Raw genomic sequence first — 14830 nt, forward strand, 5'->3', positions numbered from 1 at the left:
AGTCCCATCTCTGCCATTAGAGAACTAAAGTCTACTCTTTCTGTCTTAGGAGCTGCAGCAGCTGCTGCCACTGCATAGAAGTCACCTCTTGGGCCAGCCCTTCCTCACTCTCTGGAGATGGCAGGCGAAATCACAGAGACTGGGGAGCTCTATTCTCCTTATGTGAGTTCTCCATAAATGTGTTCTGCTTACTGCCATGCCTCTGGTTTCTAGAGAAGCCCACTGCTGTCTGTGGACTGTATTAATTATGGCCCTGGTTTAAATAGACCCTGGTGAAAAACACAACAGAAACTCCACGTAGCTCCAGTCAGGTTCGGCTGTCTTGGCTCAGACTCTATATATCAGGCTCATTCCTCATTTGTTTGTTTATAATTTTTTTTAAAGCTTTTATTTTAAATGATGTGTCTACGTATGGACATGTGCATGCCTGTCAAATCCAAAAGAGGGCACCAGATGCACTGGAGTTAGCTGTGGATGGTTGGATGCTGCTCAGTGTAGGTGCTGGGAGTGAACTCGGGTCCTCTGCAGGAGCAGCAGGTGCGCTGAGCTGTTTCTCCAGGCCAGTTCTCCTTTTAGATGCCTTTAGAGAGCGTCAAGCCAAACGTAGCTCGCTTGCTAGTCTCCCATAATATCTATCTCAGGGCTCCCACAGATGACACGCAGTTCCGCCAGTCAGATGGGCGGTCACCAACAGCTGTCGCTGTGGAGTTGTGTTCCTCTCAGAAGTCAGCAGCCTCTTTCGTCCTTTGCTGAATTCTAAATTGCACAACTCTTGTGGTCTTGGATGTTGAAAGAGGCGGTGAATTGCAGAGTCTCCCAATCGCAGTTTGGTAGAGCATGCAATTATGACAATTAGAGCGATTGATTCCCTGTCTCAGCTCCGTGGGCCCCCGCACTCTCCCACACACACTCAGTTTATCTTCTCTCGGTGCTGTATCCAGTTGGTTGTGGTTATTGTGTCATGGGGCCTTCACTGGGTAAGTCACTGAAGGTATTCGTGACTTACCTGGGTTGACTCCCATTGGCACCGGCTATCACCAGGAAAAGCGGCTCCCCTCCACGAGCCGCCTCTTTAGGATTTTTCTGGCCTCAACAGCTGCCCTGTTGTTCACAGGCAGCCACAGAGCACACACACACACACACACACACACACACATGCGCACACACTTCACTGCTGCAGCTCACCAGGGAAAGTGCTGGAGTGGACAGTGACCCTGTCCGTGCAATCATGTGATAGTTCTTAGTCTTCCCTGTTAGCAAGAAGATGTCTGCACTGTCCCTACACGTTCGTTGTCCCAGTTCCTGCTTTTTCTGACACTAACTACAGACTTGGAGATGAGGAAGTGACTTATTGCTGTGACCGTCTTTTAGAAGGAAAGCACCTTATGTCCCCCCATTCCTTGTGTCTCTACCATATAGTCATCCACACGGGCCACCTTGTGACACCACAGCTGCCTGGACAGTTAGGCCTGCTTGCCTCGGGAGCTCCGTTCCACCTACCTCCCCCTTGTCTCCTTCCCATCTTGTGTGTGCTTTATTTTATCCGGGGTCTTTGCGCTTTGCCATAAACAAGCGCTGTGGTTTTGTTTTCATCTTAATCGTGATGGAAGAGAGATGAGAAAGATGGGTGCTGGTGGCGACAGGGTAGTGGTTTGGGTTCTGAGGAAAGAGGCCATCTTTTCCTTATGGGTCTTTGTTTTCTTTTAAATATTTAATTTTTATGTGTACGAATGTTTGGAATTCATGTATGTGTGTATATACATATGAACACGCATATGTGTATATATATACATTTATACTCAAATGCATAGGTGTGTCTCTATATACATATGTACATGCATATACATGTATATATCATGCCTGCGTGCCCCAGAGGCCAGAAGAGGGCGTCATATCCCCTAGAACTGGAGCTATATCTGGTTTTAAGCCACCATGTGGGTGCCGTAAACTGAACCAGGGTCCTCTGCAAGAGCAACCAGTGGAGTTAATCCCTGAGCCACCTCTCCAGGTCCCTAGGTTCTTTTTAACTAGTTTCTTGGGAATTTTGTACAATGTGCTTTGAACATACTGACTTCTTCTCCCAGTTCCTCCCAGATCCACCCTGCCTCCTATCCACTCAGCTTTGTGTCCTTTTAGAACAAAAGCAAAACAAAAGGCCATCAAGTTCAGTCGTACTGTTGGTAGACTCTGGGACAGGCCGCCTCCTACTGGAGCTTGGGTCGCTTGCCGGGGCTCCTCACTCAGTCGCTCTGGCTCTGTCTCTCAGCAGCTTTCAATTGCGAATATTCACTTGACTTCACACCCTCCTTCCCGCTTTATGCTGGGACTTGTTCTGGCTTGGGCTTGCACAGGTCTTGTGCGTGCCCTTTGTCACGGCCACTGTGAGTTTATAGGCAGTTAGCTCACTGTGTCTGGAAGATGCTGTTTCCTTGTGGCCATCCACACCCTCAGGTCTCATGCTCTTCCCCCACTTCCACTGCGTCTTCTGAATTACCTTAGGGCTTCTTTTTTTTTTTTTTCTTTTTCTTTTTCTTTCTTTCTTTTTTTTTTCTTTTTCTCTTTTCTTTTCTTTTCTTTTCTTTCTTTCTTTTTTTTTTTTAGACAGAGTTTCTCTGTGTAGCCCTGGCTGTCCTGGAACTCACTTTGTAGACCAGGCTGGCCTCGCACTCAGAAATCCGCCTGCCTCTGCCTCCCGAGCGCTGGGATTAAAGGCATGCGCCACCACCACTCGGCTACCCTAGGGTTTCTTAATCTACCATCCTAGAAGAATAAGTCTGGGGTGTGGTTGTGGCGTGTGTGTGTGTGTGTGTGTGTGTGTGTGTGTGTGTGTATGTGAGCATGAGCACCAACATGTGTGAGTTGGTTCTTGTTTTTAAATTTTATGTGTATGGGTATTTTGCTTGCACGTATGTCTATACACCATGTACCTGGGTACCCACAGAGACCAGAAGAGGACATCAGATCCTGTAGAACTAGAGTTACAGATGGTTGTGAACTGTCATGTGGGTGCTAGGAACTGAACCCAGGACCTCTGCAAGAGCAGCGAGTGCTCTAACCACTGATCCATCTCTCCAGTGGCACACTGACCCCACTGCTCCCTCCTGTCTCTGTCGCTCTCCCTCTTCCCCTCCCCTCCTTCTTCTCTCCCTTCTTCCCTGTCTCTTTAAATTTTTTTTTTAACTGTGTTATCCGTGTCTGTGTGTTGGCAAGATCTCCTGCAGATTCCCTGAAGTGAATTAAAGGTGCGTGTGAGCTGCCTGACGTGGGTGCTGGGGACCAGACTCTGGTCCTCTGCAAGAGTAGTGCCCTGAACCTGTGCTTTGCCTGATCAGCTAGGCCAGCTGGGCAGCAAGTCCCAAGGGTCCCCCTGCACCTACCTCCCTAGGATTGGGGTAACACTTGCACGGCTTGGTTGTTATTTTGAGACAGTGGCTAGCCTGGAACTATTTAGACCAGGCTGTCGTCGAATTCATAGAGATAAACTTGCCTTCTCCTCCTGAGTACTGGGATTAAAGTACTGTACCACCATGCCCCTGGTTTTTATGTGGGTGCTCCAGAGTAAACCCCAAACCTCGGGTTTGCATGACAAGCACTTCTTTATTGAGTCATCTGCGCAGCCCTACGGTCTTAAATCCATTGCTGCCTTCTGACTCCTTTGACTGCCATCAGAGGGGACACTCTGAGAGATGGTGCATAGGTGTCCTGGGCATCTCCTGGTGGAGGGGATGCAGGCAGACAGAACACTGTACTAAGCTCTCCAGGGCACAGAGCTGCAGGGCTGTGCCTTCCCTAGCTCAGCACACAGAGAAGTGGGGGGGGGGGGGGAGCCTGCATGTGTGGGTTGCTCTTCAGAGACCACAGCAGGGCCTCATTCCTCCACTTTCTGCCCCCCTCCCCCCTGTCATGTGACCTCCTTTTCCCTTTCCACAGCTCCTCTTGACCTGGCCTGTGGCTGACTTGAGGGTGGCTTCCTTTTGTCTGTTCCTCATGACCTATGGTCACTGAGTACCTTTTTCCCGAAGGTAAAGAGTATGTAGGATGCTCCCAGACAGCCGAGGCCCACAGATGGCAAAGGATCCCCTGCCGGGCACTGCTGGGCTCCCAGTGGACTCACAGTGTTTACTCTGGACCCAAAAATAGCATCAAAGCAGGACAAACAACTTCTAGAAGTCTGTTTCCTAGTTTCCTTTTTTTAAATCAAAAATTGCTACGCGTTTTCTCTGAATGTATATATGTGCATAATATGATTGCAGTTCCTACAGAAGCCAGAAAAGGTTGTCAGAGGAACTACTGAATCTGTAGAAGGTTGTGAGCCATCACATGGTGTTGGGATTGGAACCCAGATCCTCTCAACCAACAGCCAGTGCTCTTAACCACAGAGCCATCTCCCCGACAGAGCCATCTCCCCGACCCGACAAATGTTTGTTTTCAAGACAGTGTTTCTCTGTGTAACCCTGGCTGTCCTGGGACTCATTCTATAGACCAGACTGGCCTTCAGCTCAGATCTCCTGAGTGCTGTGCCTGGCTTCTGCAAGTGCTTCTTATAATTTTTAATTCTCCCATAAAGTTTTTGCCTAGTCTTACTTTTTTTTTTTTTTGTTGAAGTGTTTTTTTTTTTTTTTTAGTTTTTTTTTTTTTAAAGATTTATTTATTTATTATATGTAAGTACACTGTAGCTGTCTTCAGACACTCCAGAAGAGGGCATCAGATCTTGTTACGGATGGTTATGAGCCACCATGTGGTTGCTGGGATTTGAACTCCAGACCTTCGGAAGAGCAGTCAGGTGCTCTTACCCACTGAGCCATCTCACCAGCCCTACTCTTAACACATATAAAATAAAACTAAAATTAAAGAGTTTTACCTGCATGTATGTCTGTGAGAAGGGTGTCAGATCCCCTGGAACTGGGGTTACAGACAGTGGTGAGCCACCATGTGGGTGCTGGGAATTGAACCTGGGTCCTCTGGAAGATCGGCTTGTGCTCCTAACCACTGAGCCGTCTCTCCAGCCTATGTCACGTTCTTAAAGTCCTTTGCCTTGCTTCCACCGTGAGAAGCCTCTCAGAAGTCCCTACCTCTGCTTGGTGTTTATCTCAAAAGGGTTAGGCGGGGAGTAAAGCTGGGTAGAATCTAGAAGATGTCAGGGGCTCCGCTGGGATCTATTCTCAGTGCCTATGGGGAGCCCACCAGAGATGGCCTCTCAGACACAGTGCATAGCCAATTGAAAGTCTTTATGCCAGCTGACTGGGACCACACCCCAGTGATGAGGGGGTTACAACATGACACAGGACAGGTACCTAGGTGTGGCCCCAAGTGTCCAGATCATGGGATTTTAAAGGACAGAAACCTTGTCCAGACATCTTGCTCATCTGCTGGGGTTGGGGGGTGGGGGCTTCGCAGAGTAAGCAGTTTGAAGCAGGCAGTTTTAACAGACACTAAGAAGCTAAGATAAGCGGTTATCTGGAGGAGGTTCCGCACAAACAGGCTAAGATAACTTAGGCCATCCTGACCTTTGGTTCCTAGAATAGAATTACTTGGTTTCCCAGAATTCTCTATCAAGGAGATCAGGTTCTTGTTAAACCTGGGCCTAGCTCAGCAAGAATGCAAGATGGAGGACCCTCTGCACTGTCTTGGCCTGTCACCTTTGTTTCCGACCCTCACACTGTGGCACCCCCATCATTTCCACAAGAGCCTGTGTCCTCTGTGGCTTGATTGACCGACTGTAGCCGCTGTGTGACTGCCAGAAAGCCCTACGCACACCTGTAAGAATATGATGTCAGAGTCCAGCTCCTACAGGGGTCCTCCCCTCACACAGATCCGGACATTGTGAACCCCTAGCTAACAGATTTTGAGGTGCCAGGGTCTCTCACCTGAGGACAAGAGGGTAGCCACACATCTCCCTTTCCTTGCAGTGTGGCAGGCAGAGAGCCTGACTGCAGACTACACTGTGGAGCCGTCCCCATCCTAAATGCTGTAAGACACCCCCCTCTCATGCCATGGGGGACCGGACTCTTCTTCAGAGCCCTCACCATGCTGTCGTTTATCAGTTTGTCTAGCCATAGCATTAGTAACTCTTCATAAAGTCCTTATCCCCAACCATCTGTCCCAGTGTCGCCTTAAACCTCATGTTCAAGGCCCTGTGTCCCCCCACTTCTCCCACTCTAAGCCTTTGTAGCTGGAAGTTTCTCCCCTTGACCTTATTCCCTTGTGAAGGGGGAGGTGCATAGAACAGATGTGCGGTACAACCCACATGTGGGGGTCAGAAGACAACTTTGGGGAGTTGGTTCTCTCCTTGGTTACACAGGCTCAAGGGGATCAGTCTTCCTCCTCCTCCTCCTCCTCCTCCTCCTCTTCCTTCCCCTCCTCCTCCTCCCCCTCCTCCTCTTCCAACAGTATCCCATTGGGAATCCTAGGTTGGCCAGATCCATGTCCCTCTCTCCTTAAACTCCCAAATGCTGGCATTGCAAGAGTGGGCCATCCGAGCCAGCTGAGCGCCATTTACCTAAAGCTCTTTACATTATCTCTTGAAACAAAGCCACAGTTCTTCTCTTCCTCCTCCTTCTCTCAGTGTAATCTGCGCCTCTGTTCTCATTGTCTCTCCCCGCTGTAGTCTACAGCTTTATCAGGTGAAGGGGTGTGTCTGTCTAGTCCCATTGAATCCACATCTCCAAGCACTGGGCAGGCCAGAGGCTCAGGAATGACTGAATGGCTAAGTGAGCTGAGCTAGCTAACTTACTCTAGCCAGGTACACGCTGGCTTCAAAGTGACAGTCAATGTAAGAATGTGTCTGCTGTCCACAGTCACTTGTAAAAAGCCTGACTTACAATTAAGAAGGCCAGAGGTGTAGTGTCAAGCCCAAGATAACCTGAGCAGGGTCCGGCGAGGTCCTCTGACTTCAATTTTGTAGCATGTGAACTGTGTCGGGGTTTATATTTGTATTTATTTATACAGTATGTGCACATGCATGTACTCATGGGTGGCAGTTAAAAGACTACTTGCAGGAGTCAGTGGGCCCATGGACTTGAACTTGGGTTATCAGGTTTGGCAGCAAGCACCTTTACCCACTGAGCCAGCTCTCTGGCCCGATCGGTTTTGCTATTGTTTTAAATTCTGAACTAGTCAACTTTGGTAACGCATGATGGTAATCCTAAGACTTGGAAGGCTGAGGCAAAAAGATTGCCATGAGTTGAAGGCCAACCTGGAATACTTAATGCTAGGCTAGACAGGATTACATAATAAGGCTTTGTCACAAACAAAACAACAAAGCCACAATTGGTATGGAGAGAAGGACATAGGTATGTGGGTGGATGTCACCATTCAGTGGACATGGCAAGAGCTGGTACAGAAGAAGATGGGCCACCTCTGAGGTCAGTGTCCTACCTGTGACTCTGTCTTCAGGGAGCCCCAGCCAGGTTGAACAGACCGAAATCGATAAGAATGGAGACGGAGAGGCTGTTGTCCTCCGGGTGTGCAGGCAAATGTGTGGCTTCCCAACACCTGGCTACAGATTGTGGTTTCTTACGACGCCGGTGCCATACCTCTCCTGTCTCCCTGGTGAAGACCCAGGAAGGCTTTCACAGTTGTGATGTTATCCAGAGGTCGATCCCCTGGCTGAACGTTGCTCCTGTCGGTTCCAGGTCGGGCTGGTGTACATGTTTAACCTCATCGTGGGCACAGGTGCGCTCACCATGCCCAAGGCCTTTGCCACTGCCGGGTGGCTCGTCAGTCTCATCCTGCTGGTATTCGTAGGCTTTATGAGGTAAGAGCTGTGGGGGTTGGGGATGGGGGCTGCCACTTGGGGGCTGGGGACAGAACTGGAGGAAGTCCTCCCAGGGAACCTGGATGTCTCTTAATTAACAGGAAAGAGCTCTTGAGGAGTTGGAAGATCACTGTTTTCATACACGTAGTGTGTCTTAAGCTAGGTGGCCCAGAGCAAAGACAGTGGATCCAAAGGTCACCAGGGCCTTTTGCTAACAGCACAGAGTAGCAGCCCTAAGCACTTAAGCCAGGACAACAGACAGACAGACAAGCCCCAGGGGTGTCTCACAAGGCAGTGGCCAGCTAGTCCTGACAGACTATCAGACTCCTTCCTCCGAGTTTTATCTCTTTAACTATCAGTCCTTGCTCTCTGAGAAGACAGCACCTAACCACTGAAAAGGCTGGCTAGGGAATCAGTTTGCAGTTTAGATTTGCTTAAGGTAACTTACTACAGGCACACACATATTCGGATGTTCCCCATACATACATACGTATATACACGTGTGTGTATTTATGCATGCACACATACATACACATATATGGGGCAGTCAGTTTTTTAAGGACCTGCCTTGTGTCCACCCCACCCGCCCAGGCCTTCTCGAATACTGGCTTTGTTGACCAGATAGATGCTGGAGGGGTTGGCAGCTGGTGCTTCAGAGCAGACAGAGCCTCCTCCTGGGGATTCCCCTGTCAGTCTGAAGTCCCATCACAGTGGCCCAAGCTGTCATTAGAGCAAGGCAAGTCCTCCCCCTCCACCAGGTAGGAACCCATGTTAAAGAGGTGGGAAGTCAGGGCTGCAGAGATGGCTCAGCAGTGTAGAGCACACATTGCTCTTGGCACACGTTGCTTTTGCTGAGGACCTGGGTTCGGTTCCCATGGTGCCTCACAACCCTCTGTAACTCTGGTTCAGGGGGTCAGATGCCCTCACCTCCATGGGCAGTGTACAGTTTTTATGGTGCACATATATACATGTAGGCAAATATGTGTGTATACATATACATGCATATATAATAAATAAAACTTAAAAACAGTTGGGGCAGTGCACACCTGTAATCCCACCCAGTGCTGGAGCAGCGGAAGGACAAACAGGACTGGAAGGTCATGCTCAGCTACATAATAGATGCCACCCCGTCCCCACCCACCCCGCATGCATGTGCACACACACACACAAAAAAAAAATGTGGTAGGGAAGCTTGGAGACTCCTCCAAGGAGTATCCCCCTGGGAGGCAGAGCTTCTCCTACACCATCCTCCGTGTTAGGGACTTCCCACAGAATAAATTGAAGAGCAAGTTACAAGGTAATAAGAGAAAAAGAGCAGAAGAGGGGCTGGGGAGATGGGGAGACTGCAGGTTTAAGTAGGACCCTGGGCATGGGGGAATGGGGAACTGGGGTGTGAGCCTGTGAGTCTGGGGGCGTGGGGACCTGGGGTGTAGGGGCTGAAGCATGGGGTTTGGGGGTACGAGATGGAGCTGTACCACATCAGAGGCTTGAGGAGAAGAGCACCCTAGAGAGAACGAAGCAGAGATAAAAGCTGAAGGGAACAGACCCAGAAGTGGCTCATGGGTGGGGATCACACCCAAAGTTTGCGGTTTCTTTGTCACTTATTTTGGGGACCCTTGGGGGTGAACCTCTGAGTACTGTTGGCTCATTACACACTTTATGCTCTGGCAACTCAAGAACTCTTGTCCAAGTCACTGTGTCCCCTTTAAAGGCTCAGTACAGGCAGCCAGCTGAATGGAGAATGGTTATTGGAGGCCCCCAGGTAGGGGCTGCCATTCCCCACTCTGCTAAGCCCTTTATGTTTGAATGTGATCAATGAGCTGGCTCTGCGGAACGTAAGGAGCCTTCATATGCCTTAATTAAGATTGATTTCAGCTTCGCTTCCAGTAAGGCGTGGAAATGCAGAGTCCTTAGAAGGACCAGTTAGGTGAGATAATGAGAAACCTTCCTGGGCTTACCCAGGCTTCATGCCCCGCCTCCGGTCCTTGACCCTCTGATGGAGGGATGTGAGTTTAGCTGTGAGCAGCCGGGCAGGTCCCTTTCCACCTGATTGTAGGGCTTAGCATTTACTGCTGGTTGCTGTCACTACTGGAGGGTGTGGGGACAGAGCTGTGTAGTCCTCAGAAAGTCTTTAGAAAAATGTCAACCCTAGCAGATTCACACCCAGGGTTGCAGCAGCCGAAGGCAGCACCCCGTGTCTACTGTGAATGGAAGCATAGGGTGTTCCAGCTGCCCTGGGACTGTGGGGAAGCATCTATTACCTTTTCCCAGTCTCCCTTTAGAGAAACAGTCCACACTATCTTAAAATTGAGCCAAATTGTTTAGGAAGTGAAGGTGCTGCCAAAGGAACAGGGGTTGGACCCCAGAGCCGAGGTACGCTTTCAGCCTCCGTCCCCACGGTCCTCACGCTAGTGTGAAATTGAAAGTTGGCCACTGCTCTGTTCTGGCAGCAAGGGAAAGTTGCCTGCTGCCCTTCTAGAAGCTGTAAGAGGCCCCTTTGTGAATCAGCCCGCCACCTCAGGTTTTGTGTCTGCCCCAGCAGGCCCTTTCCGGGTAACAGGGCTGCCTCGCCTAGCTAAGTGCCACCTCTTCCACCCCAGCCTGGGCAGTCACCCTCTGTCCTCCTCAGGGGCTTATTCATCTTACCACCTTGCTGTTCGTCTCTGAAGGAAGTCAGGACAGGAACTCACACAGGGCAGGAACCTGGAGGCAGGAGCTGATGCAGAGGCCATGGGGGGGGGGTTGGCTTACCGGTTTGCTCCCCATCCATGGCTTGCTCAGCTGCTTTCTTATAGAACCCAGGACCACTGATGGCACCGCCCACAATGGGCAGGGCCCTCTCACATTCATCACTAATTGAGAAAATGCCTTACAGCAGGATCGTATGGAGGGCTTTTTCCGTTGAAGTTTCCTCTTTTCAGTTAACTCTGAACTCTGTCAAGTTGACATAAACCCAGCCAGTATACCCTTCCTTCTGCTGACTTCATAGCCCTCTCCTGCGCAGGAGACAGGCGCTTATGTCGGCAGTGACTTTGAGGCAAGGTAGTCATTTGGTGTACACAGTGACGCTTTTAATTTCTCCTTTACATTTAGAGTGTGTGTGTGTGTGTGTGTGTGTGTGTGTGTGTGTGTGTAGGAATGGGTTCTCTCTGTCCTTCATGTGGGTCTCAGTGATCAGCTCAGGTCATCAGGCATGGCAGCAAACACCTTGACCCACTGAGCCACCTCGCTGGCCCCGAACTGTGGATTTTAGCCAGGGAGGACCCTCTCGGAGGAGAGAGTGCTGCGGTTGAGAATTTGTCGGTTGGGTCAGATTCTACTTCCTGCTGCCTCTCATGCCATTAACATGTGGTCTCCCCCTCAGCTTTGTGACAACCACCTTTGCGATGGAGGCCATGGCTGCAGCCAATGCCCAGATCCGATGGAAGAGGATGGAGACCCACAAGGTGTGTGCATTGCCCCCCAGCACTCCCTCAACCCCCCACACCCACACCCCGTCCTCAAGGCGGTGCCTCTGTTCAGTTGTGCACCCCATTACACACACCTGCAGACCTCCCCTGCAGCCCTGGCCCAAGTTTTAGCTGCAACGAAGTAGTCACATACAGCTCAAGGGACACACATGGTAGCTGCTGTCCCTCACACAGCCACCTGGAGCTCACTCGTTCATTCTGAACCTTTGTCCCAGGGATGCTCCTGTCTTCATCTTCTGATGTGACAGGACACCCAGAGCCTCCAAGGGACACCTTCTGGAAGGAATGAGCAGGCAAGGGCCAGGGTCAGCTGGGGTTTCTTACCGTTCCATACTCAGCTCTCTCCTCCCTTTTCCTCCTCGTCCATCCTACTGTCTCCCAGGAAGAGGATGACGAAGACTCATCCACAGCCTCAGACAGTGACCTCCTCAGCCAAGACAACTACGAGAGGGCTGAGAAACGCCCCATCCTGTCCGTGCGTAAGTCTTGGGCTGCTGGTCCGCAGGGCTCCCTGTCTTTGTAGAGCGGTTCCTGGGGAGTTTCCCCGCAGACAGCCTCTGAAGTGTCAGTTCAGAAGGCCTGTGGGGTAGGGATCCTGAGCAGAGCATCCTCTGCTGGCTTCGCCTCTGTCCCCTGTGTATGGATTGGCACATTACCTAAGCTCTGGGCCTTAGTCCCTGCCCTTCTACAGTTACTGAAATAATTTACAGTTACAGGGTTTGCCTACGTCCGTCTGCCCAAGTCTCTGGCTTCATCTCTCACCCCCCAACCCCACCCCCACCCCCACCCGAAACACACACACCCTTACCTCACTGTCTCGTCCTGTGCTGGCCAGAGTTAGGGGCACCGTCTGTCCCCATAAGAAGCATGCCTGGATTCTCTTTAGACTTGGGGCTGGGGAGGTGCAGCTTGCTGGTGATATAATTCCCCAGTGTGCCCTGAGCTCAGACTTCATCCCCAGTACCAGACACACAAAATAACTAAAGAAATCAAAAAGACTTCAAATGCTTGAAGCAAGACTAGAAGGAAGATTAGCACTTCCAGGAAGTGTATCTCAGTAAAGACGGCCTAGCTGGCTGGCACGCTCGAGGACCCGGGCTTGAGGGGAGAAGAAGCAGCAGCTTGCTGATACAGTTGTTCTAAAGAATTCCCAGAGTTCAGGCAGCCCCCTTCCGAGCTCTCCTGGTGAACAACCACCGTCCTGTCTGTTCCGGCCCCACAGAGAGACGCTCATCTGCCAACCTTTTTGAAATCACAGACCGGGTGGAAATGGGACAGATGGCTTCCATGTTCTTCAATAAAGGTAACAGTCACTCTGGGACGGTGTGTGGAACGGGCACGTGCGACCCTTGCTGAAACTCCTGGCCTTCGTATTGGGGCTCCATGTTGAAGGGCAGGGCGGGTGGGTGGGAGCAGAGCAGCCTTTGCTGGGAGGCCTGGCCAGCCTTCTGTTATCTTCTGGGGTTCCTGGATGCGCGCTGGCCTGAAGAGCAAGGCTTATCCATCTGACCAGTACAGACAGGTCCGGAGTCCTAGTTCCCTTCCAGCTAAAGGAGCCAGTGGCCCACAGAGACTCCGCCTGGAGCACCTGCCCCCTGTCGCCAGCAGAGGGAGCTAGAAGCCCGCATTGATGTCACCCAGCGGTAATGGAGCACTGGAGAGCTGAGGCAACTGTGCCTTCCGGGCTCTGCTTGCTCCTGGCTGGCATTTGCTACAACCTGCAGGTGTCCACCTGACGCCAGTATCTGTCAGAGATAGCCATTTCTGTCTCTGTGACAAATCTTATTTTTTGGAAACCGAGCTGTTTAAAGAGCTTAATACTTAGTAGTGCACAGACCTTTGCTGTCCCTACCTCCGCAGGCATGGAGCACAGCTTCCGTAAGCCCTTCTTTCTAAGCTGACATAGAAGACCTTATGCCCCTCTGCCAAAGCCTCCCCATTTGCCAAGTGGGGCACCTCTGTCAGTTCTGGTCTTGCGTGTGGCTGTGGAGTGCGGGGGAGGATTGCAGAAATGGGAACCTACTTGACTTGGAACTAAACACCAAGCGCTCAGTGTGCCATCCAAGGTGCAGATTGGTGATTGGTCCAGGAAGGGTGACCGTGGGCACAGGCTGGCTGCAGCGGGCTCCATTCTCCTCTCTGGGCCAGCCTGGTAGAGGTTTGTGTGATCCATCAAAGCCAGTGTGGCTGTGTTGAGGCCACATTTGTGCCTTTCCTTTGTCCTCTTCTAGCCCCCACCAAGGGAGAGCACATAAGTATCCTCTCCTGGGAGCTACTCAGCGTTATCCAAATTCAGTGTTGGAAAAAACCGACTGCCCTTTAGTGGGAGAACTCACACACGTTCTAAACCATCTCACTCGTTCTAAACCATCTCGCTCGGTGATATGTTCTGTAGCCCGCCCTCATTTCCCTTCTTATTTGTTTGCATATCTGTGTATGTGCGTGACACACATACATGTGTGTAGAAGCCAGAGACTTGACATCAGGCATCTTCCTCTATTTTGAGAGAAGGTCCTGCACTGAACCTGGGCTCACAGATGCAGCGAGGCTGACCAGCCGGTCCCACCCACAGTGCTAGGATTACAGGAGCATGTCTGGCTTTGTTACGGAGTGCTGGAGATCCAAACTCAGGGCCAATACGCCTGCCCTGATTTCTTAGTTGTTGTTGTTGTTGTTTTGTTTTGTTTTGTTTGTTTTGTTTTGTTTTTCAAGACAGGGTTTCTCTGTATAGCCCTGGCTGTCCTGGAACTCACTTTGTAGACCAGACTGGCCTCAAACTCAGAAATCCGCCTGCCTCTGCCTCCTGAGTGCTGGGATTAAAGGGTGCACCACCACGCCCGGCCTTAAGATTTCTATGCACTAGCAGTTTGTATTGTCTTGTCTGCCTATATCCCATAAAAATATGCACATTTGTGTGGGAGCAGCCTCAGCCCTTGACGAGCCCCCTGGTACCTCCTGCAGGGCTTCTCAGGCTTGTCATTGGGGACATTAAGCTGGTAACCCTTCGTCAGAGCATCCTGTCCCGAGCATATAGGACAACGAGACAGCGTGTCTGGTTTCAGGGCCCACCGTGCTCTGCTCTGTTCAATAACTTAGACCACCAGGTTGTTTCATCACCTGTGGCGGAGCTGCACCCTCCACAAAGGGCTCCCCAGGGCTCCACGCTCATTCCTTGTCATTAGAAATGCCAGGCTCAGACATTAATGTCCTTTCGGGAAGTTCATTGATCCTCCTACTTTGTGTCTAGTAATGAAATTTTATTGATCAAGGAGGGCTGACAGTTCATAAACAGTCAACGCTGTAGCTGTTGGAGGGTGGGAGGAAGCGGCTGGAGGCAGTCATGCCTTCCCACTGAGGGCATCGGCCATCTGAGAGGAAAGGAGTGGGCTGTACCTAGAGCCTGGGGTCATGAGTGACAGACAGCCCCAGGAGCTTCAAGCCACATCAAGGTCAATACTGACTTGTCAGGGAAGGATACAACACCTGTCATGTTTAAGAAGCTCGTGCCATCCAAACCTAGATACTAATGCTCATGCCAGCAAGATTCTGCTGAAGGGACCCTGATATTGCGGCCTCTTGTGAGGCTATGCCAGTGCCTGGCAAA

At 50.8% G+C, this 14830-nt stretch overlaps 1 protein-coding gene across 1 annotated transcript in view; it reads left to right on the top strand.

The window, feature by feature from the left end:
- Positions 1-14830, top strand: part of Tmem104 (transmembrane protein 104) — a 59188-nt gene that overhangs the window by 702 nt on the left and 43656 nt on the right. The window contains exons 2-6 of the mRNA XM_021212780.1: positions 50-162; positions 7635-7756; positions 11121-11202; positions 11609-11705; positions 12449-12529. Coding sequence (XP_021068439.1) covers positions 118-162; positions 7635-7756; positions 11121-11202; positions 11609-11705; positions 12449-12529 — 427 coding nt within the window. The 5' untranslated portion in view covers positions 50-117. The remainder of the gene's footprint in view (positions 1-49; positions 163-7634; positions 7757-11120; positions 11203-11608; positions 11706-12448; positions 12530-14830) is intronic.

Source organism: Mus pahari, chromosome 14, assembly GCF_900095145.1.
Source record: "Mus pahari chromosome 14, PAHARI_EIJ_v1.1, whole genome shotgun sequence".
Taxonomy (NCBI): domain Eukaryota; kingdom Metazoa; phylum Chordata; class Mammalia; order Rodentia; family Muridae; genus Mus; species Mus pahari.